General features: G+C 29.6%; 3 protein-coding genes across 4 annotated transcripts; 2 read left to right on the top strand and 1 right to left on the bottom strand.

The window, feature by feature from the left end:
* Window positions 1-657: 657 nt before the first annotated feature.
* Window positions 658-15,278, bottom strand: LOC113377079 (ribosome biogenesis protein BMS1 homolog). 2 transcript variants are annotated; one of them, XM_026617263.1, is made up of 13 exons: window positions 14,991-15,278; window positions 14,363-14,910; window positions 13,799-14,099; window positions 13,539-13,709; window positions 12,829-13,395; window positions 12,553-12,755; window positions 11,888-12,487; window positions 3,056-3,105; window positions 2,775-2,899; window positions 2,224-2,394; window positions 2,016-2,162; window positions 1,276-1,451; window positions 658-1,179 (listed from the first exon to the last, which is right to left on the bottom strand). In XM_026617263.1, the coding sequence occupies exons 1-13, from the start codon at window positions 15,037-15,039 to the stop codon at window positions 802-804; spliced, it is 3,486 nt and encodes a 1,161-aa protein (XP_026473048.1). In that variant the 5' UTR covers window positions 15,040-15,278; the 3' UTR covers window positions 658-801. The 2 variants fall into 2 exon arrangements, with proteins under 2 accessions (XP_026473048.1, XP_026473047.1); XM_026617262.1 differs by lacking the exons at window positions 658-1,179; window positions 1,276-1,451; window positions 2,016-2,162; ... (1 more) ...; window positions 2,775-2,899; window positions 3,056-3,105 and adding exons at window positions 6,371-6,892; window positions 6,989-7,164; window positions 10,799-10,945; window positions 11,007-11,177; window positions 11,557-11,681 and having other exon boundaries at window positions 11,838-12,487.
* Window positions 15,279-15,470: 192 nt separating this feature from the next.
* Window positions 15,471-20,044, top strand: LOC113376586 (pre-mRNA-processing factor 6). The gene is made up of 10 exons (XM_026616554.1): window positions 15,471-15,589; window positions 15,674-15,818; window positions 15,922-15,981; window positions 16,058-16,184; window positions 16,342-16,756; window positions 16,869-17,707; window positions 17,902-18,537; window positions 19,190-19,474; window positions 19,620-19,730; window positions 19,796-20,044. Exons 2-10 carry the CDS (start codon window positions 15,724-15,726, stop codon window positions 20,018-20,020), a joined length of 2,793 nt encoding a protein of 930 aa, XP_026472339.1. The 5' UTR covers window positions 15,471-15,589; window positions 15,674-15,723; the 3' UTR covers window positions 20,021-20,044.
* Window positions 20,045-24,761: 4,717 nt separating this feature from the next.
* LOC113375534 (trichohyalin-like) lies at window positions 24,762-27,396 on the top strand. The gene is made up of 2 exons (XM_026615466.1): window positions 24,762-27,261; window positions 27,377-27,396. The coding sequence occupies exons 1-2, from the start codon at window positions 24,762-24,764 to the stop codon at window positions 27,394-27,396; spliced, it is 2,520 nt and encodes an 839-aa protein (XP_026471251.1).
* Window positions 27,397-27,931: the final 535 nt, after the last annotated feature.

Genomic DNA, 27,931 nt, shown 5'->3' with positions numbered 1-27,931 from the left:
TTTATTTATTTTTCTGATATAAAAACGATATCAAGCTTTATCCAAAAAAATGTCCTTTACTCCCATTTAGAAAACTGATAAATTTTACTGGTTGACTAGTTTCATTCAAAAAAGTTTCACTGTGATTGCATCTTTTGACTAATTTACCAATATATTCGAAACACAATTTTCAATTACCATTACAGAATTTAATTAAAATTCCTCTCAAATTTTCAAGCCCCTCCAATATCTGCAACACAGATAACACCATTTCTCTACCATTAAATTTAATTCTAAATAATACGCCCGTATGGTATATACCATGTATTTGAATAGATAAAGGTTATTTGATTTGGAACCGGTTACATGCTAATCTACATTGAAATTTTTTTGAACGAATACGCTCAATTAGGGAAGGAAACAGTTCATCCATTATACTACTGGTATGATATTTTATGTATCAAAAATGTTTTTTTTTTTTTATTAAACTGTTATTCATTTTTAATATTTTCTATTAACCGTAGCATATCTGACTAAATGCTAAATTGATAATTAGTAGTAAATGATTATTGGATTCATATGTCAGAATTAGCTGTTTTATTATAAATATATACAATTATTTATTCATATATTTAACTAAACAAATATAATATAAAAATGTTTCTATGATGTTAAGTATACATAATATAATAAATATAGCGCCTTCTCATAACATATAAAAGTCAACAAATTAAAACTCATGTGATAAATTGGTTTACCACTTTTAATTCATCCACTAATATACTATAATATCTTGGATTAAATTAAACTATATTACATGAATTACTTTCTTTTTCCTGTTTTTGTTGGTTCTTTTTGCTCCGCTTTGCTTAACTTTCTAAAAACTTGTTTCTTTAATTCCTTATGCCTGCGTAATTTTTGCATTTCCTCCATTTGCATTTCTTTTTGGTGTTTTTCCATTCTAGTGGACATTGCTTTCTTAAGAGTTTCTTGTTTGTGGTCATAAGATGTTTTGAGCATTTTCAGCATACTGTTAACCTTCTGTTCATGAGGACTATGAATAACAGCAATACGTTGTTTATCAATAGGCTTTTTGGGATCAATAGGACCACTCTTGGGCTTGTCACGGTATGGTAAAGCTTTTTGTAAACTTTTCGGTATTGACAATGGTTTAAAAACTTTTGGATCACGGTGAATTTCCTGATAATTAGTAAAAACAATTCATTATATGAACATGCCATGTAATAAATAAACTATAGAATTTGTGATAAAACTGGTGAATTGTATTATACAAACCTTATAAAGACTGTCTTCATTAGGCATATTTCTGATACCACGTTCCCTTTTCAATTGGCCAACTGTCTTCATGCCACTCCATGTATTTTTCTGACCAAGTGGCAACAATAAATTCACAATAGGACTATAAAATTGAGGAACATCAACTTTAAACCATGTTCGACAGAACACAATATCTGCAAGAAAAAATTTATATATAGATATAGAAATGTATATATGTAAATATATATATATATATATATATATATATACATATTGTATGATTCTGAATTTGATATATAATAAGATATTATTATTATATAATATATAATTTAATTATATAATTAATATAATTATTATATATATAATAAGATCAATTCAAATATTATTTATTTTTCTACAGAATAAATAATACATTTTTACTTTTTACTTTTTAACTAAACCTGATTTCCAAATAAAACCTGATATATGAATATGTGTGATTTTATTTGGAACCAAATATATGAATATATTAATATCTCCCTTCCGCTTTTTTGCTCTTGGTTTATAATACAAAAAGGCGGAAGGGAGATATTTTATTTTATATTTATATATTTTATATTTTTTAAATCCATATATGCTCCTGAATTTTTTGGTATTGCTTTAATTTGCATGGAAATAGTCATCGGCAAAATGAAAAGGACATTTGGTCCAATCTATAATATTAGTAATAAAATACATCTTTGGGTTAGTAATAAGTTAAACCTATTTATTATACTTACCACTGAGTTTTATTTTATCTTCAAATGTAGCTCGGAAGCATCCTTCAGGTTTATTTATAGCTTTCTTTATTTGTCCTCTAATTCCAGATACAGTTTTAATTTTAGCTCCTTCAAACTTTGCAACTTCTAAAGTGCTATTGAACATATCTGCAAAAAAAATTACATTACTTTGCTAATCTATTGGTGATATGTACTTTTTAATACATACCTTTTATAAATGCTGTTTTTTTTAAAAATTTCAGTGGTGTGCCTACTAATTTCAATTTTTTCATTATTTGAGTAGATTTATCCATTTCATTAACTGCACCAGTCGCAGCTATCCTAAATCCAACAGATTTTAATTCAGAATCGCTAGTGTAACTTTTCAATGCACAGAAACCTGAAAGAATGTATTAAATCTTTTTAACACATTTAAGTAAAAAAAATCCTGTAATATGTAAAATTAGCATGAAGTATTAAAATCAAATAAAGCACAATATACTGAAGTATCTTTATAAATATGCAGTTGTTAAATTACAACTCTAACAACTAGTGATATGCATTAATTCTAAATGTTAACTAGAAAACGGATATTTAAAATAGTGAAGATATACAAAAACAGTAACTTTATCTAAAAAAAAAAAAAAAAATTCTAAATTTTAATTAAGAAACTAGAGATACACTATTAAAAAATTTCGAATCAAAATAAAATCAATACATTTAAACATTAAAATAATTATTTACTAAGTTTATCAAAATTAATACCTATTATTTACAAACCTGTATTTAAAGGAGTAATTGGTCCCCAAAAATGCATATTGCAAGTAATGTAATTGGGAGTATACTTCAAATATCTATACCTCATATTATCTTCTATTTTTGAATAAATTGGCATAGTTTGAAACCTTGAAAATAACAATTACAATAGTATTCGACTACTAAATAAGTAATCAAATTATAATCAATTATAATTAATTAGTGCATAAATATTATAAATAATAGTTAAATGAAATCAAATAATAGTATCAAACAAATATATAAAGAGGAAGTTCTTAAATTACCTTCTCCACCCTAATGAAACAATTAGAGGATCAGCAGTTTTGAGGGTAGCCTTAAATCATCGATGTTTCTTCACCTTACAACTAACATATCCTACATTTTCTAGTCCCCCCCAGATATAATACACTTATGCCAGCGTTTTTTCCAATTTTCGAAGCACCCTTGATATTCACTTTTTGATATGTCCTTGAGCACTCTCAGCGATTTTCTTCAATCGAGGAAAACCGCCGTCCTTTCATGGGTCTCTTCAACTTTGGGAATAGGAAAAAGTCACACGGAGCCATATCTGGTGAATTTTTGCACTTTGCAACACTTTATTTCATTTTTTACGCAAAATTTAATACAAATTCTTTGACTTTTCAATTCTTCCATTGTAAAAATCGCCGAGCTCAGAAAAACACGTCGAACCTTAGCGACTACCACAGACAAAGTAAACAGTGAATATAGCTGAAAATTTCATCATACTTTAGGGGCATGTATACCAACACAATAAAAAAAAAATTTTGACAATCAGACACTCCAGACCCGCGAAATTTAATTATTAGTAATTCCGGGTACTTTTTGAACAGACCTCGTATATATATCTATGTTATTCGTAGACTGGTTGAAGATATAATGGAGAAAATATGAACGAATTGTGAAGTTTTATGAGAAATTTGGAAATGCTATCTAAATAAATGAGATTTGTGTCGCACAGTGTGTTAAGTTCATTCCGTTTATTTATTTTCTTATTGTTATAAATAGTTAAAAAAGATCCATCTATAATTCTTCGTTTAAATAAGTTTTGTTCGAATTGTAGTACAGTCGGGTTAGAAAAGTCTATATTGTGTTTTAAAGTATGTGGTCCGCAAGCATAGTTTTAAATTGTCTAGGATTTGTTGAATTATTTTTAAGTTGTTGTAAACGTTTAATCAAGTTCTAGCTTCTTTCTTCTATACAATCTAGACAAATTATTTGATATAATTACTCACCCTGATTCTGCCATAAAATAATCTTGGAAAGCATAATATCAAGTAAATCTATGGACATATTTTTTTTAAAGCAATCGTAACCATAGATAAAAAAGCACGAAAATGTAAAGTACATCATTTGCATGCAACACGATAAGTTCACTGTCAGTGATTGTAAATTAACAGTAATCGACTCAGACTATTCAATTCTGATGATAATGATGACATAGAATTGTATATCGAAACATCTGGTATGTAAAATAAAAATATATTAGATCTTTACTTTCTCTTTTATTTGATGTTATGCCCTCCAAAATTTTAGTCGTACATTTCAACATCAAAATAAACTGAATGAATGAATTCTTAATATATTATGTATTATGAAGTTATTGCAAGAAATCTTTAGAATATTTAAGCTTTAAATTTAAAAAATACAATCAAAAGGATGCAAGCGCATGTATACGCAATATTTGCAAGTTGGTCATTGATGACCATGGGAGTATTTTAAAGCGTACGTAATTAATTAAGTAACTCATAACATTGTTTTAATTACAATGCTGGTATAAATGAAAACTAAATATTATTAATGTTGAACATATTTAATTAAATGAAAAACCTATCCAGCAAGTGATTAATCACAAGAATAACAAAATTTAGAATCTGATAAACACATGAAGAAATTTCAAAAATATAAATATGAACATTCGACTTTAGTTAACAGTTATAGCAGCTGATGGAAGATTTATAAATTATATCGTTTTCTACAGTCATGATAGAATAGCAACTTTTAACTTGATTAAAAGCGATAAATCTTTACTCATTCAATTCGCAAAGACGCAATTTAAAAGTCCACGCTTTATTACGGGTTATGACACGTGAATAGATCTCCTTTATCATGTACTGAAAGCGTGATGTATAATCTAAGTAGCATGTTATTGAAAACAACAAAAATGCAGAAAATTAAAATTGTAACAATATTATAAAACGCGGTAAACTACGCACTTAGATTGCGTGGAGACCTAATTACTGTATATAGTTTATATATATATATATATATATATATATATATATATATATATGTGTGTGTGTATGTGTAACTTAAATATTTATTTGTTGGATGTTATACGCTTTCTTAGAAAAATCAGTCTTTCTAAAATAATAATCCAAATGATATTCAAATCGTAAAACAGCGTAAGAAGTAAACATTAAAACCGGTAAATGAAACATTATATCATGCTATTAAAAATATATAAATTATATATAGGAAATGTTTACATTATTATCAATTTCAAGGTTTGCATTTCTGAAAGTAATAAAATAAATTTGAAAATTTTGCATATAATAATATTATAGTAAATTAAAATTTATTATTCCATAATAATTAAAATCTATATAGAATTAAAAGTATCAATTAAAATAATAAAAACGATTAAATATTTACAATCTGTGAAAGATACGATGTTAAGATTCATAATAATGATTGTGAGTAAATGAGTAAATATAAAGTTCAAAGTACACAAATACGGAAGATTATCAAGAATTTTATCATTAAAATTCACGCTATGTCTAGAGTAGCACAAAATGTAAATAAACATTGCATAACTTACACAGTCATTCATTTAACTGATCTGGCAAAGCATTTAATATTTGATATAAGTGTTAATTCTCTTACACATCTATTTTGGAAATTTATTAAATTCCCAAAATTTGTGGTTTATTTATTTTTCTGATATAAAAACGATATCAAGCTTTATCCAAAAAAATGTCCTTTACTCCCATTTAGAAAACTGATAAATTTTACTGGTTGACTAGTTTCATTCAAAAAAGTTTCACTGTGATTGCATCTTTTGACTAATTTACCAATATATTCGAAACACAATTTTCAATTACCATTACAGAATTTAATTAAAATTCCTCTCAAATTTTCAAGCCCCTCCAATATCTGCAACACAGATAACACCATTTCTCTACCATTAAATTTAATTCTAAATAATACGCCCGTATGGTATATACCATGTATTTGAATAGATAAAGGTTATTTGATTTGGAACTGGTTACATGCTAATCTACATTGAAATTTTTTTGAACGAATACGCTCAATTAGGGAAGGAAACAGTTCATCCATTATACTACTGGTATGATATTTTATGTATCAGAAATTTTTTTTTTTTATTAAACTGTTATTCATTTTTAATATTTTCTATTAACCGTAGCATATCTGACTAAATGCTAAATTGATAATTAGTAGTAAATGATTATTGGATTCATATGTCAGAATTAGCTGTTTTATTATAAATATATACAATTATTTATTCATATATTTAACTAAACAAATATAATATAAAAATGTTTCTATGATGTTAAGTATACATAATATAATAAATATAGCGCCTTCTCATAACATATAAAAGTCAACAAATTAAAACTCATGTGATAAATTGGTTTACCACTTTTAATTCATCCACTAATATACTATAATATCTTGGATTAAATTAAACTATATTACATGAATTACTTTCTTTTTCCTGTTTTTGTTGGTTCTTTTTGCTCCGCTTTGCTTAACTTTCTAAAAACTTGTTTCTTTAATTCCTTATGCCTGCGTAATTTTTGCATTTCCTCCATTTGCATTTCTTTTTGGTGTTTTTCCATTCTAGTGGACATTGCTTTCTTAAGAGTTTCTTGTTTGTGGTCATAAGATGTTTTGAGCATTTTCAGCATACTGTTAACCTTCTGTTCATGAGGACTATGAATAACAGCAATACGTTGTTTATCAATAGGCTTTTTGGGATCAATAGGACCACTCTTGGGCTTGTCACGGTATGGTAAAGCTTTTTGTAAACTTTTCGGTATTGACAATGGTTTAAAAACTTTTGGATCACGGTGAATTTCCTGATAATTAGTAAAAACAATTCATTATATGAACATGCCATGTAATAAATAAACTATAGAATTTGTGATAAAACTGGTGAATTGTATTATACAAACCTTATAAAGACTGTCTTCATTAGGCATATTTCTGATACCACGTTCCCTTTTCAATTGGCCAACTGTCTTCATGCCACTCCATGTATTTTTCTGACCAAGTGGCAACAATAAATTCACAATAGGACTATAAAATTGAGGAACATCAACTTTAAACCATGTTCGACAGAACACAATATCTGCAAGAAAAAATTTATATATAGATATAGAAATGTATATATGTAAATATATATATATATATATATATATATATATATATATATATATATATATGTTTAATTTGAGTTTAATATTCGGGCGTAACATCAATAAAAATAGTATGAGTTTTTTTTTTTTTTTTTTTTTTTTAAATTTATTTATTTAAAATCCATACGTTTCGGCTAGCATCTTAGCCATCATTCAGTGGTAATCAAGTTAACTATAAAAATTGGAACTAAATAAATTATATGAAAGGAAATTTCATGGAAAAACAATAATAATAATAATAGTAATAAAACACTTACAATTTTGTATCCTAATATAGCATATGAAACCATTATTAATCCATGGTATGAGTATGTGCACATTGATAAGATATGTATTTTTTAACACAAACATCACAAATGGTAAAACACACTAATAATCATGATAACTTGACAAGTTGTCGAAACTATGTATTTACTCTTCGGAGTTTAGGATAGAAATGTCACAACTTTCTCAAAGTAGTTTTTAGCATGTGTTGATATTTTTTGGAAAATTTAAAAGGCGATGGGATTTTGTTATTTTTTAAGGAATTTTGACACGCTATTAAGAAACCACGTGTTCGTTTCGATAAGGGCCGTATTGTCATTGCGTTTATTTATGACTCTGTCGTTATGTAATTGTAAAAACAACCCCTCAGCGAATCTTCTTTTAATTGTATTCTCTTCAAAATGTAAAATTTTAGGGTTAAAAAAATCGATATTGTGATTTAAATTTTTAATATGCTCAGTTAACATTGTTTTAAATTGTTTGGGATTTTTTGAATTATTTTTGTGTTGATTAAGGCGTTTACTCAGGTTTTGGCTAGTTTCTCCAATATAAAAGAGTTCGCAATTAGAGCAATTAATTTGATATACTAAATTCCTGAGCCGGTCAAAATTGAACTTAGATTTCATTTGTGTAAAAATTGAACTAAGGGTTGCATCACAATTACACACCAACAGAATGCCACACTGTTGAAATAATTTTTTCCACGAGAAATATAAATCTTTTACGTACGGTAGGCAAATGACACCAGTATATGATTCTAAGTCTAAACGGTTTTTATGGTCTGTGAGGTCTTTTTGTTTGTTAAGAATGTAACTGCGTCTGTTATTTATGACAGAGTTGATTATGTTCGTAGGATATGAGTTGTTTTTCAGTGTGTTTATAACCAGGTCAATATTCGTGTCCCAGAAGTTTTTGTCAGATAGTAATATGGCGTGGTCTGTTAAATTTATTATTGTCGCTATTTTCATTTTAAGAGGGTGGTATGAGTGGTAATTTATGTATCGTCCGGAGCTAGTTGGTTTCTGGTACCAGTTAGTAATTAGTCGGTGGTCATTTGTACGTATTAGTCTGATGTCTAGAAAACTAATCGAATTCACTGTCTCTAATTCTACGGTAAACTGTAGTTTTTTATTAAAATTGTTAAAATTATCAGTAAATATGTTAATGTCTTCTTCCGGAATACAAGTAATGATATCGTCTACATATCGGTAATAAAAGATTTGTTTGTTATAATTATTAAAAATTTTGTTTTCTACTAATTGTAAGGAAATTTCTACTAAAGACGGAGATGCGGGAGATCCCATTGGGGTGCCAAAAATTTGGTAATAAAATGATCCATTAAATTCAAAATAGGTGTTAGAGACAATGAATTTGATGATTTCTCTAAACCAATGTAAAGATAATGTGGTGTGAAGGCTAATTTCACTCCATCCGACTAATTACTAACTGGTACCAGAAACCAACTAGCTCCGGACGATACATAAATTACCACTCATACCACCCTCTTAAAATGAAAATAGCGACAATAATAAATTTAACAGACCACGCCATATTACTATCTGACAAAAACTTCTGGGACACGAATATTGACCTGGTTATAAACACACTGAAAAACAACTCATATCCTACGAACATAATCAACTCTGTCATAAATAACAGACGCAGTTACATTCTTAACAAACAAAAAGACCTCACAGACCATAAAAACCGTTTAGACTTAGAATCATATACTGGTGTCATTTGCCTACCGTACGTAAAAGATTTATATTTCTCGTGGAAAAAATTATTTCAACAGTGTGGCATTCTGTTGGTGTGTAATTGTGATGCAACCCTTAGTTCAATTCTGTTGGTGTGTAATTGTGATGCAACCCTTAGTTCAATTTTTACACAAATGAAATCTAAGTTCAATTTTGACCGGCTCAGGAATTTAGTATATCAAATTAATTGCTCTAATTGCGAACTCTTTTATATTGGAGAAACTAGCCAAAACCTGAGTAAACGCCTTAATCAACACAAAAATAATTCAAAAAATCCCAAACAATTTAAAACAATGTTAACTGAGCATATTAAAAATTTAAATCACAATATCGATTTTTTTAACCCTAAAATTTTACATTTTGAAGAGAATACAATTAAAAGAAGATTCGCTGAGGGGTTGTTTTTACAATTACATAACGACAGAGTCATAAATAAACGCAATGACAATACGGCCCTTATCGAAACGAACACGTGGTTTCTTAATAGCGTGTCAAAATTCCTTAAAAAATAACAAAATCCCATCGCCTTTTAAATTTTCCAAAAAATATCAACACATGCTAAAAACTACTTTGAGAAAGTTGTGACATTTCTATCCTAAACTCCGAAGAGTAAATACATAGTTTCGACAACTTGTCAAGTTATCATGATTATTAGTGTGTTTTACCATTTGTGATGTTTGTGTTAAAAAATACATATCTTATCAATGTGCACATACTCATACCATGGATTAATAATGGTTTCATATGCTATATTAGGATACAAAATTGTAAGTGTTTTATTACTATTATTATTATTATTGTTTTTCCATGAAATTTCCTTTCATATAATTTATTTAGTTCCAATTTTTATAGTTAACTTGATTACCACTGAATGATGGCTAAGATGCTAGCCGAAACGTATGGATTTTAAATAAATAAATTTAAAAAAAAAAAAAAAAAAAAAAAACTCATACTATTTTTATTGATGTTACGCCCGAATATTAAACTCAAATTAAACATATATATCAACATCAAATTCAAGAATATTCAAAAATATATATATATATATATATATATACATATTGTATGATTCTGAATTTGATATATAATAAGATATTATTATTATATAATATATAATTTAATTATATAATTAATATAATTATTATATATATAATAAGATCAATTCAAATATTATTTATTTTTCTACAGAATAAATAATACATTTTTACTTTTTACTTTTTAACTAAACCTGATTTCCAAATAAAACCTGATATATGAATATGTGTGATTTTATTTGGAACCAAATATATGAATATATTAATATCTCCCTTCCGCTTTTTTGCTCTTGGTTTATAATACAAAAAGGCGGAAGGGAGATATTTTATTTTATATTTATATATTTTATATTTTTTAAATCCATATATGCTCCTGAATTTTTTGGTATTGCTTTAATTTGCATGGAAATAGTCATCGGCAAAATGAAAAGGACATTTGGTCCAATCTATAATATTAGTAATAAAATACATCTTTGGGTTAGTAATAAGTTAAACCTATTTATTATACTTACCACTGAGTTTTATTTTATCTTCAAATGTAGCTCGGAAGCATCCTTCAGGTTTATTTATAGCTTTCTTTATTTGTCCTCTAATTCCAGATACAGTTTTAATTTTAGCTCCTTCAAACTTTGCAACTTCTAAAGTGCTATTGAACATATCTGCAAAAAAAATTACATTACTTTGCTAATCTATTGGTGATATGTACTTTTTAATACATACCTTTTATAAATGCTGTTTTTTTAAAAATTTTCAGTGGTGTGCCTACTAATTTCAATTTTTTCATTATTTGAGTAGATTTATCCATTTCATTAACTGCACCAGTCGCAGCTATCCTAAATCCAACAGATTTTAATTCAGAATCGCTAGTGTAACTTTTCAATGCACAGAAACCTGAAAGAATGTATTAAATCTTTTTAACACATTTAAGTAAAAAAAATCCTGTAATATGTAAAATTAGCATGAAGTATTAAAATCAAATAAAGCACAATATACTGAAGTATCTTTATAAATATGCAGTTGTTAAATTACAACTCTAACAACTAGTGATATGCATTAATTCTAAATGTTAACTAGAAAACGGATATTTAAAATAGTGAAGATATACAAAAACAGTAACTTTATCTAAAAAAAAAAAAAAAATTCTAAATTTTAATTAAGAAACTAGAGATACACTATTAAAAAATTTCGAATCAAAATAAAATCAATACATTTAAACATTAAAATAATTATTTACTAAGTTTATCAAAATTAATACCTATTATTTACAAACCTGTATTTAAAGGAGTAATTGGTCCCCAAAAATGCATATTGCAAGTAATGTAATTGGGAGTATACTTCAAATATCTATACCTCATATTATCTTCTATTTTTGAATAAATTGGCATAGTTTGAAACCTTGAAAATAACAATTACAATAGTATTCGACTACTAAATAAGTAATCAAATTATAATCAATTATAATTAATTAGTGCATAAATATTATAAATAATAGTTAAATGAAATCAAATAATAGTATCAAACAAATATATAAAGAGGAAGTTCTTAAATTACCTTCTCCACCCTAATGAAACAATTAGAGGATCAGCAGTTTTGAGGGTAGCCTTAAACCATCGATGTTTCTTCACCTTACAACTAACATATCCTACATTTTCTTCAGCCATATTAAGTCCACCAATTAACACAGGATATGTGGGATCAAAATTTTCCACAAACTCACATGGAACGTTTTGAAAACCTAATCTTACATATAATCCTGCTCTGAAACCTTCTATCTGCAATCTCATGTCTTCATCCAAAGTTGCAAATTCTGATTTGTTTAATTCCGATTGCCTTAAAGCTTCTTCTTTCAGACTTTCATAGTAGCTATGATCACCTGTAATCTTTTCTGTATCTGGATTATCATATTCTGAATCAAATTTGGCTTTCAATTTTAATTTTTTGGCCAAGATCTCCGCTTTGGTCATATTAGTTTCTTCAATCCTGTTAGGTTTATGAACTTCATCATCCATGTCTTCATTTTCTACTGAATCATCTATTTTAGTTTCTTCGCCTATGTGTTTTGTTCCAGTTTCTAAATCTTCAAAGTCACCAAAGATTTCACTATCATCATCGCTAGCATCATCAAGTTTGAGTAGTTCTGAAGCATCTTCACTGGATTTCCATTTTCCAGTTACAAAACAATTTTGAACCAAATCTTTATTCTTGGAATAAGACATTCATATATAAATTTTAAGAAAATGTTTATAAATATATTTGCCAAATTTACCTCTAGCCAGTTTTGAACTTCATAGTGCCCAATATGATAAAATGAAGTATCAAAATTATCTTTATTATCTTTTTCACTATGATCTTTCCTTTGTTTATCAGTGACTTTGCGAAAAAGACCACCAAGTTCATCTTCAGAATTTTCATCAGCACTATTCTGCTTTCCATCATTGTCTTCTTTATTAAGTCGAGTGTTGAATATACCTATAGAAAATATTGTGGTCCATAAATATAAAATGATATATTGCAAAAAATTAGTAAATTTTGGAAAACCTACCATATACTAATTTCATTAGATTCTGTGATTTTGATTGCATTGATAAATGATCTTCCATGGCCCTTTTGGCAAGACCTTCCTTCCAATTCATTGTCATATCTTCATCATCAGATTCGCTTTCATCATCAGAGTCATTTTGATCCTCGTTTTTAGCAATGGTCCAGGGTTCATCATCAAATTCAGCCTTTTCCTGATCACTTTCGTCTAAGTTATCATCATCAGAATGTTGATTTTCATCTTCTGTATTATCATCACTGAGATCATCATCATCAGAAATTTCATCATCGTCATCACTACTGTTACCAGAATCATCTTCTTCATTATCTTGTGATGGTTTTCCATTCTCTTCATCTTCTGATGAAAGTTTTATTCTTTTGCTTTGATGTTCATCTTCATTTGTGTAATTGTTCTGAGCCTCAAAAAATTCAGAAGATTTAAGTAAATCACCATCACTAAATAACTTAAATTCAGTATTTTCAACTTGAACATCAAAAGCTTCTTTTTTCTCTATGAATGTTTTAACTAATTCTGTTTTTTCAGATGGTTGTTGCTTGTGCTGATGAGAACCTAGTTTAATATGCAATGATATTAAAAGAAAGTGAAAAGTATATTTCAATTAAACAATAAAATTTAAACAAAATAATTGATAATTACAAGAAAAAAATATGCTGACTTTTGTACTTATTTAGTTCATGAATAAAAGCTTTTACCTTGCAGTTCAATATAAACAGCATCTTTATCATAAACTATTCCTCCAACTCCAGACATAGGAGCATATAAAAGACGTTCTTTATCAACTAAACTGCGTTTCTTTTCTGCTGATGGTAGTGGACATGGATCAGGTAAGGAGCTAAGCTCATGAAGAGCCAAATCCCCCAAACCTAATTTTTAACAATATTATTACAGATATGTTATAATTACATTAATAACTAAACTAAATAAATGAATGAAGGCTATCAGAAATAAGCACCTGCTACATGAACCATATTATTTGGTTGCATAGGTGTGCCACGCACGTATCCATAGAGAACAATATCTCGATCACATTTTTTATTCAGCCGTATTTTTTCACTGTTAGTAATGTCTTCCATCCTATCAGCTAGCACGTATGAATGCGCACCTCGCCACGTTGTAGGTCTGAATTTCATGACAGATATAAAACGACCTAAATTTGTAATTTCATTTCGTAAATATTCTCCATGCAATATACCAGAAAGATAAAATAGTTTAGCTCCAGCATATATTTCTGTCCAAAATCTGTGCTTTAAAACCTAGATAAATAATATTTATGATATTATTGATATTGCAAAAAACAACAAAACAATCAACATTAATTGATCTGTTGTCTCATATATTCTAATATTTCTATTTTACATATCTATAGAAGTTTAGAAATATAAGCATAGTGCATTCTATCATTTAATACATTATTTTAAAAATAATAATTTTTATAATGATAGTATTATAAAAATTAAGATTTTGAAAGACAAACATAAAGCAGATCTGAATTAAGAAAAATTATTGATTAACATACCTTCTTTTGCCTTTTTAGCGTCTTAGCATTTTTTATCATATCTAAATGTGTAAGTACACCCATAATTTTTGGCATACCATGAACTTGACAAATATTTAAAAATTCAAAAATTTCCATCTCAAATCCAAAGCTCGCATCACAGAGCAATAATACCAAATCCGCACATTTGGCAATATCTATCATAGAATTTATATCATTGTTACATTCAATTAAAGTTATTCTCCGTTTTTTAGATGTTACCAATGTAATTGGCCCATTAATATTCGTAACAGTAGTTTTAGTGAAACTTTTGATTAGATTTTTAATGAGGGTTGTTTTTCCTACTTTTGGAGGACCGACAATTGCTATCAATACTGGTGGAGGTACATCAGGAGTTTTATCTACTGTTGGTATATGTTGCTTCTTTGTAACAATATCTTCTTTACGCCGAAATCTTCTTTCAGCTCGCACAGCCGAATTTATAGCAAAAGCTTTAGGATTTCTGTTTTTGTCATTTTTACCATCGGCATCAGGTTTATTACGCAACTTCTTTTTTACTGCTTTTCTCCCTAGAAAATTAAATCAGTATACAAAAAAATGAAATAAAAATTTTCTGTAAAATATTTTTAAATAATAAATCTTATAATACCTGAATGTGGATCCCTGTGGGCTTTCTTTTTATCTTCAGTATTTTCCATTTCCAGTCTTTATTTTTCTTCGAAGTATTTTTAAGATTTATTAACAATAATATTAGCAAGGCTTGGTCATATTTTAGGTTACCTAACCTAACTAGCACGTGTTTGTCAATATTATGATTATATATTACTTCGATTATGTTTCTATCTGATTTTAAAGAAACAAGCTATAATACTAATTAATGAAATAACAAGAAGTCATTTTTGTCACATAAAAAAAAGAAGAAAATAAATTTTTTCAATCATATTTATAGATCTTTATTTATGTAAAAACTCATAACCTGCCCCTAGCACATATGCAATCACTATTAGTGTGTTTGAATTTAGTATTAGTATTAGGTCGTTGAAAAATGTCCTCGTGCTGCCATTGTTGCGAAAATTCCCCTATCACTCTTTTTCAGGTTCTAAATTGACAGGTTCAAATTGCTGTTTATAATTTTTGTGGTTAAAAACGAATAGTAACAAAATATAAATAATTATGTATTGAGAATAAATATTGTTTGACGTGGGAGAAGTAATGAAAATCAGTTTAAAAATTATTGTCATTAGTTGTGTAAGAACTTAAATGAAAATTTATTTTTGTAATGAATTGAAGACAAAATATTTAATTTGTACGAAGTGATTATTTTGATTTCAGGTTGTATATTATGATAAATCAAGTTAGTTTTTAAATAACATTACATTAAAATGGCAAATACGGCACAAACATTGGCCAATCGCAATAAGAAGCACTTTATGGGAGTACCTGCACCTTTAGGTTATGTAGCTGGTGTAGGAAGAGGGTAATTTTTACTCAATTGTAGCTTAGATTTTATTTTTATTATCTTAATGTATTTTGGATGTTGTAGAGTAAACTAACATTTGAACTTATAACTTGCATTCTAGTGCCACTGGATTTACTACTAGATCTGATATTGGTCCAGCGAGAGATGCCAATGATGTTTCGTAAGTAATCACAAGACATTTTTTAAATTAAAATTGCTTTGCTTCTATAACATTAGATTTACATATGATTTTTTAGTGATGACCGGCATGCTCCGCCAGTAGGAAAAAAGAAGAAAAAAGATGAAGAGGAAGAGGACGATGAAGATTTAAATGACTCAAATTATGATGAATTTTCTGGCTACAGTGGTTCTCTATTCTCAAAGGTTTGAATTCAATACAAATTCATATAGAGAAAACCAAGCTAGAATAATGAGTGCTTGTGTCACTCAAATATAATAATATTCAAAACTATTACTGGAAACAGAATTCGGTTCATTAATGGTAATAGAGTTAATGTCCACCTCTTAATTTTTTTTTTAGGATCCATATGATAAAGATGATGCAGAAGCTGATGCAATTTATGAAGCTATAGATAAGCGCATGGATGAGAAAAGAAAAGAATATAGAGAAAAAAGGCTCAAAGAAGATTTGGAAAGATATCGGCAAGAAAGGCCAAAAATTCAGCAGCAATTTTCAGATTTGAAGAGAGATCTTATTGCAGTGTCTGAAGAAGAATGGGCAAATATACCAGAGGTTGGGGATGCAAGAAATCGCAAACAACGAAACCCTAGGGCAGAAAAATTTACTCCGTTACCTGACAGTGTTTTATCAAGAAATTTGGGAGGAGAATCTACTACAAGTATCGATCCTAGCTCAGGACTTAGTTCAATGATGCCCGGAACAAGCTCAGTTGGAATGTTGACTCCTACAGGGGATCTGGATTTAAGAAAAATTGGTAAAATAATATTTTTAATTAGCAATTGTAGCTATAATTATAGCATCCTCAATGATGACTAAAATTGAAGTTATATGCACAAACATTACTAAATCTAATTTTTCATTATTAGGACAAGCTAGAAATACTTTGATGAATGTTAAACTATCTCAAGTGTCAGATTCAGTGACAGGACAAACAGTTGTAGATCCTAAAGGATATTTAACTGATCTGCAATCAATGATACCAACGTATGGTGGCGATATTAATGACATCAAAAAAGCTCGTCTTCTTTTAAAAAGTGTTAGAGAAACAAATCCGAATCATCCTCCAGCTTGGGTAGCATCAGCAAGGTTAGAGGAGGTAACTGGAAAAGTTCAAGCTGCTAGAAATTTAATAATGAAAGGTTGTGAAGTGAATCCACTCTCAGAAGATCTATGGTTGGAGGCTGCACGATTACAACCACCTGATACTGCACGCGCTGTTATTGCTCAGGCAGCTAGGCATATTCCAGCATCCGTTCGTATTTGGATAAAGGCAGCTGATTTGGAAATAGAGACAAAAGCAAAACGTAGGGTTTACCGCAAAGCGTTAGAACACATTCCAAATTCTGTGAGACTTTGGAAAGCAGCAGTGGAATTAGAAAATCCAGAAGATGCTAGGATTTTATTATCACGTGCTGTGGAATGCTGTCCTACATCAGTGGAACTTTGGTTGGCATTAGCCAGATTAGAAACATATGAAAATGCTAGGAAAGTTCTGAATAAAGCTAGAGAAAATATTCCCACAGACCGACAGATCTGGACAACTGCTGCTAAATTGGAGGAAGCTAATGGTAATATTCATATGGTAGATAAAATTATTGAAAGAGCTATATCCTCCTTAACATCAAATGGTGTTGAAATAAATAGAGAACATTGGTTTAAAGAAGCTATTGAAGCTGAGAAATCTGGTGCAGTGCATTGTTGCCAGGTAAGCTATTAAATAATAAATTAATTTGATTTCTAGAATAAATTTTATATCTTGCCCTGTTTTTACATCAAAAATCATACTTCACTCATCAAAACATTTTGTACTACTGCCTATAAATCCTCTGCTATAAAATAATTTTTTGAAAGTTGATTGATTTTAAAGAAATAAACATAAATTGGTAATTTGAATTTAAGGCTATAACTAGAGCTATCATTGGAGTCGGTGTTGAAGAAGAAGATCGTAAGCACACTTGGATGGAAGATGCTGAGAATTGTGCACAACAAGGTGCATATGAATGCGCTCGTGCAGTTTATGCATATGCTTTATCAACATTTCCTTCAAAGAAAAGTATTTGGCTTCGAGCAGCTTACTTTGAAAAGTCTCACGGTACGCGTGAAACATTAGAGAGTCTTTTACAAAGGGCAGTTGCTCATTGTCCTCAATCAGAAGTACTCTGGTTAATGGGGGCTAAATCTAAGTGGTTGGCTGGTGATGTACCCGCTGCTAGGGGTATCTTATCACTTGCTTTTCAAGCAAATCCTAATTCTGAGGAAATTTGGTTGGCTGCTGTAAAATTGGAATCTGAAAATGAGGAATATGAAAGAGCAAGAAGATTGTTGGCCAAAGCTCGAGCTTCTGCTCCGACACCAAGAGTTATGATGAAAAGTGCCAAGTTGGAATGGGCACTTAATAATTTAGACATAGCAGTTCAATTATTGGGTGAAGCAATTCAGATATTTCCTGATTTTCCAAAATTATCCATGATGAAAGGACAGATTGAAGAGCAAAAAAATGACTTGCCTATGGCACATAGCACTTACACAAGCGCGGTATGTATATAACATTTAGTCAGAATATATTTTTTTTTCATTTCAATGTTTGGTTGAATGCTCAGGATATTGATAAGAGACCTTACACTTTGAATCTGAGTTCTTATTGTGGTTATTCTGGAGTACTTTTCGGCCTGCACTTTGTGGTCTTGGCGTAATGATACAGAATATTTATAAAAGTATATTTACTTGGTTTAGCTATAAATCTATTGAAATTATACATATATATTGGTGTTTAATGCAGTCATTTATGTGCTTTCTAGTCATATATTTGATGGTTTTATAAGCAGTGTACTCGAAATTAATAATTTATACTCTAATTTGATTTTCAATAATTTATTACATAGAATTTATACTCTAGTTTGATTTTAAATAATTTACATAGAATTAATTCACATCTGGTTCAAAATACTAATTGTAAGTTCTAGCAGTATTGCGGGATCACATAAAAGATATTTCATGTAAATAATTAAAAAATAAATAAAAGTTTAAACATTGTTCTGTGCATTTCAAGGAAAAACGAATTATTTTTATGAGGTCTAGATTTGTTATCATTGTACTTTTTGTTTTTCCCTATTGTAATAGTACTATGTTCATTAAAAAAAAAATCAATATTGCGGTTAGTTTATGGAAAATGTTATTGTTTTATTAGTTAAAAGTGAATCCAACCTCGGTTCCATTGTGGCTGCTACTATCTGGTTTAGAAGAGCGCAGAGGTGCTCTCACTAAAGCACGTTCTGTGTTAGAGAGAGCAAGATTTAGAAATCCAAAAAGTGCATTGTTGTGGCTGCAAGCAATCCGAGTAGAAAATAAAGCTGGTTTCAAAGATATGGCAGGAACTTTATTAGCAAAGGCTCTTCAGGAATGTCCCAATGATGGTGTATTGTGGGCTGAAGCAATTTTTATGGAACCTAGACCACAACGTAAAACAAAATCTGTAAGTTTATCTAGGCATACTTAATAATAATAAAATAAAGTGCAACTAAGTTTCGAATAATACAATAGATTTTTTTTTGAAGGTCAAGTAATCTTACTACATTTCATCTAAAATATTGGCTTTAAATAATATTATTTTATTGTAGGTGGACGCTTTGAAGAAATGTGAACACGATCCACACGTCCTGCTTGCTGTGTCAAAACTTTTTTGGAGTGAACATAAATTTCAAAAGGCTAGAGATTGGTTTAACAGAACTGTAATTATCAAATCATTAGTTAATCTTATTATTGTCATCATAAATAATACTATTTGTTATTTCAGGTTAAAATAGAACCAGATATTGGTGATTCATGGGCTTATTTTTATAAGTTTGAATTACAAAACGGAACACCAGAGCAACAAGAAGATGTTAAACAGCGGTGTATAGCTGCTGAACCTCACCATGGAGAAGTTTGGTGCAAGGTTTCTAAAAATATTCAAAATTGGTGTCTTGGAATTGAGCAAATACTTCTTTTAATTGTGAAAGATCTTCCAATACCGGTGTAAAAATGATTAATTATTGCTTTTAATATATATTTAATTGTATATATAAATATCATCTTTTTGTTTAGATGAATAAATTCTACTAACACTCTGAAATAATTTAGTAATAGATTTGTCTTATTTATGTATTTCAATTTGTTCAAAGAAATTGTAACAGTATTTTTATTTAGTGACAGACATCTAAATAAATTCTTTAGTAATGTTTTATAAATAAATTGCTTTCTTATTTTTATATTATATTTCATGATTTTATTTCATGTAAAAGCATTAAAAACAGTATTTTATAGAATCTAATTGCAAGTCAAATATGATTTTTACTAGGGTTTATACAAAAACCGACATTTTAGAAAACCGGTTTTCGAAGTTTAATTTTACTAAAAAACCGGTTTTAACCGGTTTTCGAATTTTATATAGAAAATAAATTTTTACTCGAATATTCAGTAAGTTATCCGAAAATTTAGTGTGATTTAGAGCAGTATTTGACTGAATTTTTGTATGGTTCAATTTTATAGATAGTAAACAAAATTATTTAAATTTTAATTAGTAGAACTAAATAATAATAGTTTATCTAGATTAAATAACTTTGAAAATAATTATTCGGTATTCATGCATCATTTTCGCATATAAGGATGAAAATATTTTTATGAAAGCGAAAGGAAAGTTTTCGAATAAATAAAAATTATACATTTTTAAATAAAAAAATTCGTTAAATTAAAAGAAAACAAAAAAATATTAGATACATGTTGATACATGCTGTGATACATAAATACTCTCATACTTGCGAGTAAATTATGCTTGATTGTTTTTAAAGCCTGATATTATAATTCTAATAAAGTTTTTTGTTCTTTAATTTGTGGCTTTAAGGTTTAAAACTCTTTTTTTTTAAGTTTGAGTAGAGGAAATTACTTCTTCAAGAAGAAGTCACACTGATTTAAATTAATGTATACACTATTATAAAAATCTAAATTAATATGAACAAAACCTTTCTGGGAACCATTGCAGACTGATAAGATATCAAATGATGTTGAACAGATATGATTTCAAGAATCAAAATGCTTTCATCTATATTTTATATTTGGCTATATTTGTCATTTTTCATTTATGCAGTAAAAACCGACTTTTTTCACTAAAAACCCGGTTTTCGAATTCCATAATTTTCGCCAAAAAAACGGTTTTTAAAACCGGTTTTTGAAAACCGACTAACCCTAATTTTTTCCTAAAAATGTAGGTTTGTTTCAGAACGCTCTATTGCATATTTATTATAAATAAATTGTTGAAATAGGAAAAAAATAAAAAATGTTCTTTGTTTGTATAACTTACTATTAGGAAAACTAAATATATGCATAGGTGTATTGTAACAATTGATATGGTTCTGGTGCCCTCTTTGGGGGCAATGCTGCTATATAGTACAATTTTAGCATTGCTTCCCCAAAACGAAAGGTTACCTTAGCACTCCGGTCGCCCGCTAAACTACCAGTAATTACCTGTGGGGGGTTAGTAGCTAACTATGCGAATAAGAACAAGATTACATTTATAAATAACTCTATTTAATACTTAAGAATGCATCATGTATGCATTTGTGGACATGATTGTACTTGCATAAAGTCATGTTACCTAAGTAAAATCTCTTATTCTTATATTATGGAATATATGTGGGAAAAATAGCTATAGCTTATGATTACATGATCTGACCTTAAGCTGGCCTGTCTTCTTGTGGCACCACACACACACACACAGCTAACACTAACGTATCCCATGGCGGTCGTCCATGGAATACTTCTCAGAAGGCGGTAACTTCTTAAGTGCCCCGGCCTCACAAAGCGTGTCTTCTCTGAATCCCAAAGAATTATAATTATTACGGAGTAATAATACGAAGAATATTACGGAGTAGTAGTATTGTACCCTAGGGTCGCTGTTCATTAGGCGATAATAATAATTAAACATAAATAATATTGATTATCGTTACAGTTTGTACATATAGTATATGTTGTACATGTATGTTTAAATATGCCGCATTTTGATGAAAACGATTGAACCGATTGCGATAATAACTGGATTGATTTGAATTTTTAATTAATGCGTGATTGAATTTTGGCGAAAACAGACAAAAATGTAACAGCCAATTTCCGGTAACTGGTAGCTATCCGGGCATATAGTTATGCTATATACTATATATTACCTAAAACAAAATATATGTTTTTTAAATTAAATTTTTAATAAAAATCATATGAATACATAACAAATACTAATGCAATATCAGGATATAGTTAAACCCAGTTTTTATTTAAAATGAATAAAAGAAATAATAAAAATTACCGGCAATGATACAAAATTTTTATATTACTTTTACACATTTTATTCGCAAAACTTGGATTATGATCCCATCGTAATTTACACAAAACAAAAATAAGGTCAGTACTTAAATAGAAGTTTAATTTTCAGCAACTTGACTCAATTTAAGAATTTAGACAAAATTAGGCAATGTCTTCCAGGTCTAAAAAATATAAAGATATCTTAGGATGTAAACTTTCCGACTTCCATTTCAATCTAAGGTTTTTCAGTTGAATTAATTAATAAATAATTCGAATTTACGAATGTATTCTCATAGATAGTAAAATCTGCATTGAAAAGTTGCAAAATCTTGTTTCTACAAATTAATTAATGATAATTTGAGTTAATGATATTGTATTTGATTTAGTTTTTAATATATATGATTTAACAGTCGGAGAAAAAATATATAATATAAATTATTTATTTATTTATTTATTTATTTATATATATATATATATATATATATATATATATATATAAATCATAATAAGTTATATCCAGTGGTGTGGTGCTAATATTTTTTTTGCCGGAACGCTAGAATTTAAAAACCGGTTCATAAACCGGTTCAAAAATCGGTTCTCATGTTTGCTCCGGTTCCGTTCGAAAAGGAAAGAAACAAAAATTATTACAAAACCCATTTTGTGCACATATATGTATGTTTATTACAATAATAGGAACATTTAATAAAAATTAGTTAAATGATAATTTATAAAATTCACTTATTAAATCATTTTCTGTATGTAGCGATTTTTTAAAAAACTTTTTTTGCCGGAACGCGTTCCGGCCCAAAAATGATTTGCCGGAACGACGTTCCGGTGCGTTCCGGCTCGACAACACCCCTGGTTATATCCCATTCTGGTATTAAAGGTAAAGAAATGACGAAACTATTAATTTGGCGAAGTAGATTTCGGAATGCGGCGTCCAGTTTTAAATTTATTTTAACATACAACGATTATATAATCAAATTGTAACTTTAAATAATAGAATAATGGTAAAAAGACTGAATGTGTCATTTGAAGCAAGAGGTCGTTATTACAGAAAAATCAATCTTTACCGAGATTAGATTGAAAATCATTTCGTTAAATATGAAGATTCAGTTTGGGAAAGTAAAAGTATTATTTTAGAATCAAGGGAATTGCTACCGCCGTATCTGCCACGGGGCCCCCAACGAGCGAAGCAAAAATTAATGATAACTTTACAAATAGAAAATATAGAAATACTAAATTCATAATCAGCTATGAATGATTTAATGAATATGTTTGTCAAAAAATGTAAAAAGAGTGTATATTAAATTTGAATTGTCTGTAAAGATTGAATTTTAGAAATAGATCAGATAGATAAATATTTTTTAAATTCTATGTATTGTGCATTTTTGTTAAAAATCCTTGCTCTTACTAAGGTCTCCTAAACAAATTTTCATACGATTCTAAAAAACTAATGAGAAAAAAAATGTTAGATAAAATCTATTTCAAGATATAATGCATTATGGCTAAATGTATGTTAAAGAGTTAAAAATGTCATTTTTTAAATGTTCTTTTACGAAGAAATGGCTCGACCGATTTTTGCCACTCAATCAGCACGATCTCCTATTCTAATCGATTTTTAATTTTGAATATTGGTTTAGAATTTTCAAATTAGAATTTTACAGTTTTGCAAAACTAATCAGCTTGAGTTCCTTAAAATAACTTTTAAAATTTTGAAATCGGTTCAGCCGTTTTTAAGAAAACGGCGACGAAAGTCGGTTGATATACAGATACATACTTTTTCCAAATTTGGTTATAAGAATGAATGAAAACTTCAATAAAACATCAAATTAGATTTTTTGTGAAAACATGAATTTTTATTTCAGGAAATTAAAACTATCTTATCTCAATTCAATTCACAATTATTATTACTAAATACATAAAGTTATATAGGCTGAAAAAAATGTAAATTTGATGTTATATATTTTAAGGACACGCATTTACGTCACCAAACTCCAATTTCATTCAGCTTGTAGTGTGTTCCATTGATAACGCTATTTTATAACACGGTTCATTGAATATTGCAATCAATCGTACTCAGCTGCACTTAATACGATTATAAATCGATTTAACTTACCCCAGTCTCGAAAACGCTTAGAATATGTCATCGTTTCGATTTAAGGGAATTCTAGTACGTTGTCATCAGATATATTCACAGTCTGAACTCTGCAGTCTGTAGATAACATGTACAACCCAACATTGGCAATTTCTGTGTGGGCAGATCTTGTTAAAGAAGGTGTAAAATAATTTTCCCGAAGTTGTATATAAAGCAGAAAATTGTTACCAAGTCTTCATACAGTGTTCATAAGTCCACGACGGAAGAGCAGATAGAACATTTAAAAGCAAATACAAAGTGAAATTTCAAAATATAGCATTTACAAATTATCAAAATGCGTTTATCGTATTGTGCTTCAACTATATTTCTCTACTTTTTTTTAATAAAATCTTCCATTTGTTTTTTGGCATACGGCAATTGTGACAACACGTTATCGATTTCTAATGGAAATTGTGATGAATTGGAGAAGGCTAAGACTGACTCTGAACTGATTTCTGCGGACAATGCATTTAAGAATAATGTGGGAATTTCTGAAACACGTGTTACTATGTCTCGTTATCATCTAGGTACAGAAAATAGCAGAATTTATAAGGAACGAAGTTCTCGCAGGTCAGAACGCAAAGCACGGTATTATTCGACTCAGGCCCACACCGGTCGCGACCAACGTGCTATTAACTCTGTCAGAATCATTCCCGATATAAAAGCGCGTTATGAAGAAAGTTTATTTAAACGTTCTTTACGCACGGGGCCAGGCCAACATTCAGACCAAGATTTTTTATCAAGGCGCAGAATGGAAGTAATGAGTAATGAAAGGCGAATGTTAGATGCTAGACGAAACCAGCAATTAACCAGACGCCAAGCCAATGAGATTAAGAACGAACGCCTGGAACAAACTGAAAATAATTTAGCACGGCAGAGAAGAGATGCTCAACGTTTATCATATCCTGCAGAAGGCTCTGGTAGCCTTAACGGCAACGAAAGAAATGCGAAGACTCATAACAGCATGGCTTTAAATTTGTCTGATAGAAAAGATAGTGAGTCAAATCGTTTAGTTCGGAACGAAATGAGAGACGCACGTATCGCAAATATTAGGCGAGCAGATACTCTACGCGAAGAAGATATTTCTTTACAATCTTTCTTTAGAAGATCCATATCCGCAGCGCGTTCTTCGATCGAAAGGGAGGATGTAGGCGAAAGACGATTGCAGAGCACAAATCGCAGTTTAATCTCTGTTAAGGACTATAGACTTCGAAGAATGGAAAATGAACGCGGTACAGTCACTCGACGAGCAAGAATAATTGACAATGTCAGAAAGACGCGCATAGACCATCAATCCTCTGAACGTAGTAAAGACATTCGCCAAAATAGACAAATCGCAACTAGAAGAACCGAAACGCAATTAGAATTGACAGTCCCTAATAATCGTATCTTTAATGACAACCGCCAATTTAATGAACGTCGTGTGATTAATAATAATAATAGGTTAGAATTGTTAGAAACGAGAATTCATGAACGACAGCTAACGGAAAGGCAAAGAATCGCTGCTAGACGAAATAATGCCGCAGCCACAGTTTATGATCAGAGAAGTGGCGAAAATAGACGTTATTTAAAGGATGGCAAAACTACAGAATCTCATAAAATTGAAAATTTCAATGAGGAAAGCTTAGTCCAAACAGATATGTCGCGACGTAATTCTATTAGGGGGTATAATACTGCAATGAATGTTCCGGAACGTATGTCTATACAAAATCGACGCAATTCTCGTTTGAACGACCAAGAAAACTTGACGTCGCGGCGTCGAATGCCCGATACAACCGGTGCAAATTATCGCAAAGTCATCAAATCTGAACAACAATATTTGAATCGGCATCGATTAGTGAATCCAGTAGGAGAGAGATTCGAACGACAAAAAGAAGAGCGACGAAGGAGTGAACGCGGAATAGTAAACGTAAGAAATGTTTGGGATTATAATGGGAGCCACCAATTGGAAACGCGTATGCTCTCTTCTGAACGTCGTTTGAATGAAAGAAAAGTTACTAATAAACCTCGTGTAGTTTCAAGTGAACGTACATTTGATGAACGTAGAATTTCTAACGATCTTCCAGTAAATGAAAGAATAATATATGAAAGACGAAGCATAAATGATCGTATAGATGCTCGTATGATCTCCAGAGAACGAAATTTAGACGTGAGCAGATCTATGGACAAACGTCGTATTGACACATTGTCCAATAATCGCCGCGAGAGGAGCGAGGCACGTATCGAAACGCAAACCGCTTCTAATGATCGTCGCTTGGATGAAAATATGCTTTTCAGGGAACGCCGCATGGCATTGAGCGAACGTAGCTTTGATGAACGTAGAGCAACCAAGGAAAGACAAATTAATGAACATATGCTTCCATTGACCTTAGGCAAAAAACGTGAAAATAAACACTGGTCCGCCAGTGAGCTACGCAGAGAGGAACGTAAGACTTTTGATCAACGTCGAGTTGCTGAAAAAGAGGTATTTGATGAAGACCGTTCCTCTATTAGTCGAAATACGGACAAGCGTGACACAAATACTGTACGAGGAATAAATACAAGGAAAATACCTTTGGATGCTTCTAATGAATATCGTATGAATAGACGTAAATCGACCACCGAGCGCAACGTGGTTGTAAGTGAACAACGTCGCCGATCTTCTAACGAACGTCTCGATGAACGTGGATTCGTAAAGGAGAGCCGCAAGAATGAACGAAGTTCTTTCAACGAACGTCGAACAAACGACCGTCAACCGACTACACGTCTAATTGACGCCAGGAAAATTCAAAATAATCAAGAACGTCGCTCTGATCGTGAAATTATCACTTCGAATCGTCGAGAAAAAGATACACGACGAATAGATGCCTTTGACAATATATTTAATATTCCTAACGAAAAAACTGTTAATTATGATTTCATTAATGGCAGGGCGCTGCAAATACTTCTGATTTTGATGATTTCAATGCATATGATATACAAAGCTATTGATGCTAAAACTGAAATAAGGTGAGAAAATGCAATAACAATAAAAATACTGTGAACTGTGATTTTCGATTTTCATACTATATTATTACTTTCAGGATAATTAAAATCAACTAATTAAAATTTATATTTGAAATTTCAGGTTGAAGAATGCTTTAGCTGCAGGAATACCGATGCTTAAACAAAAATTAATGTAAATTACATATTATTTTAGATAAAAGAAAACTGATGATGACGAACCCTGCTATGGAAATCTGTGAATTATAAAGATAAACTATGAAAATATTTGTAGAGATGTAAATATATATTTAATATTCAAATTCTATTATTAGCAGCTCTTTATAAAAAAAAATATTTATCTAGATGCATATGATATTTTTGATTGGAGATTGGGGAATTATATATATATATATATATATATATATATATGTGTGTGTGTACATATATACATAGATATGTATATATATATATATATATATATATATATATATATATATATAT

This window comes from Ctenocephalides felis, unplaced genomic scaffold (assembly GCF_003426905.1).
Source record: "Ctenocephalides felis isolate EL2017-DRISC unplaced genomic scaffold, ASM342690v1 CF-g0.4_SCAFFOLD_01886, whole genome shotgun sequence".
Classification (NCBI taxonomy): domain Eukaryota; kingdom Metazoa; phylum Arthropoda; class Insecta; order Siphonaptera; family Pulicidae; genus Ctenocephalides; species Ctenocephalides felis.
This window is presented reverse-complemented; position numbering and strand designations above follow the sequence as displayed.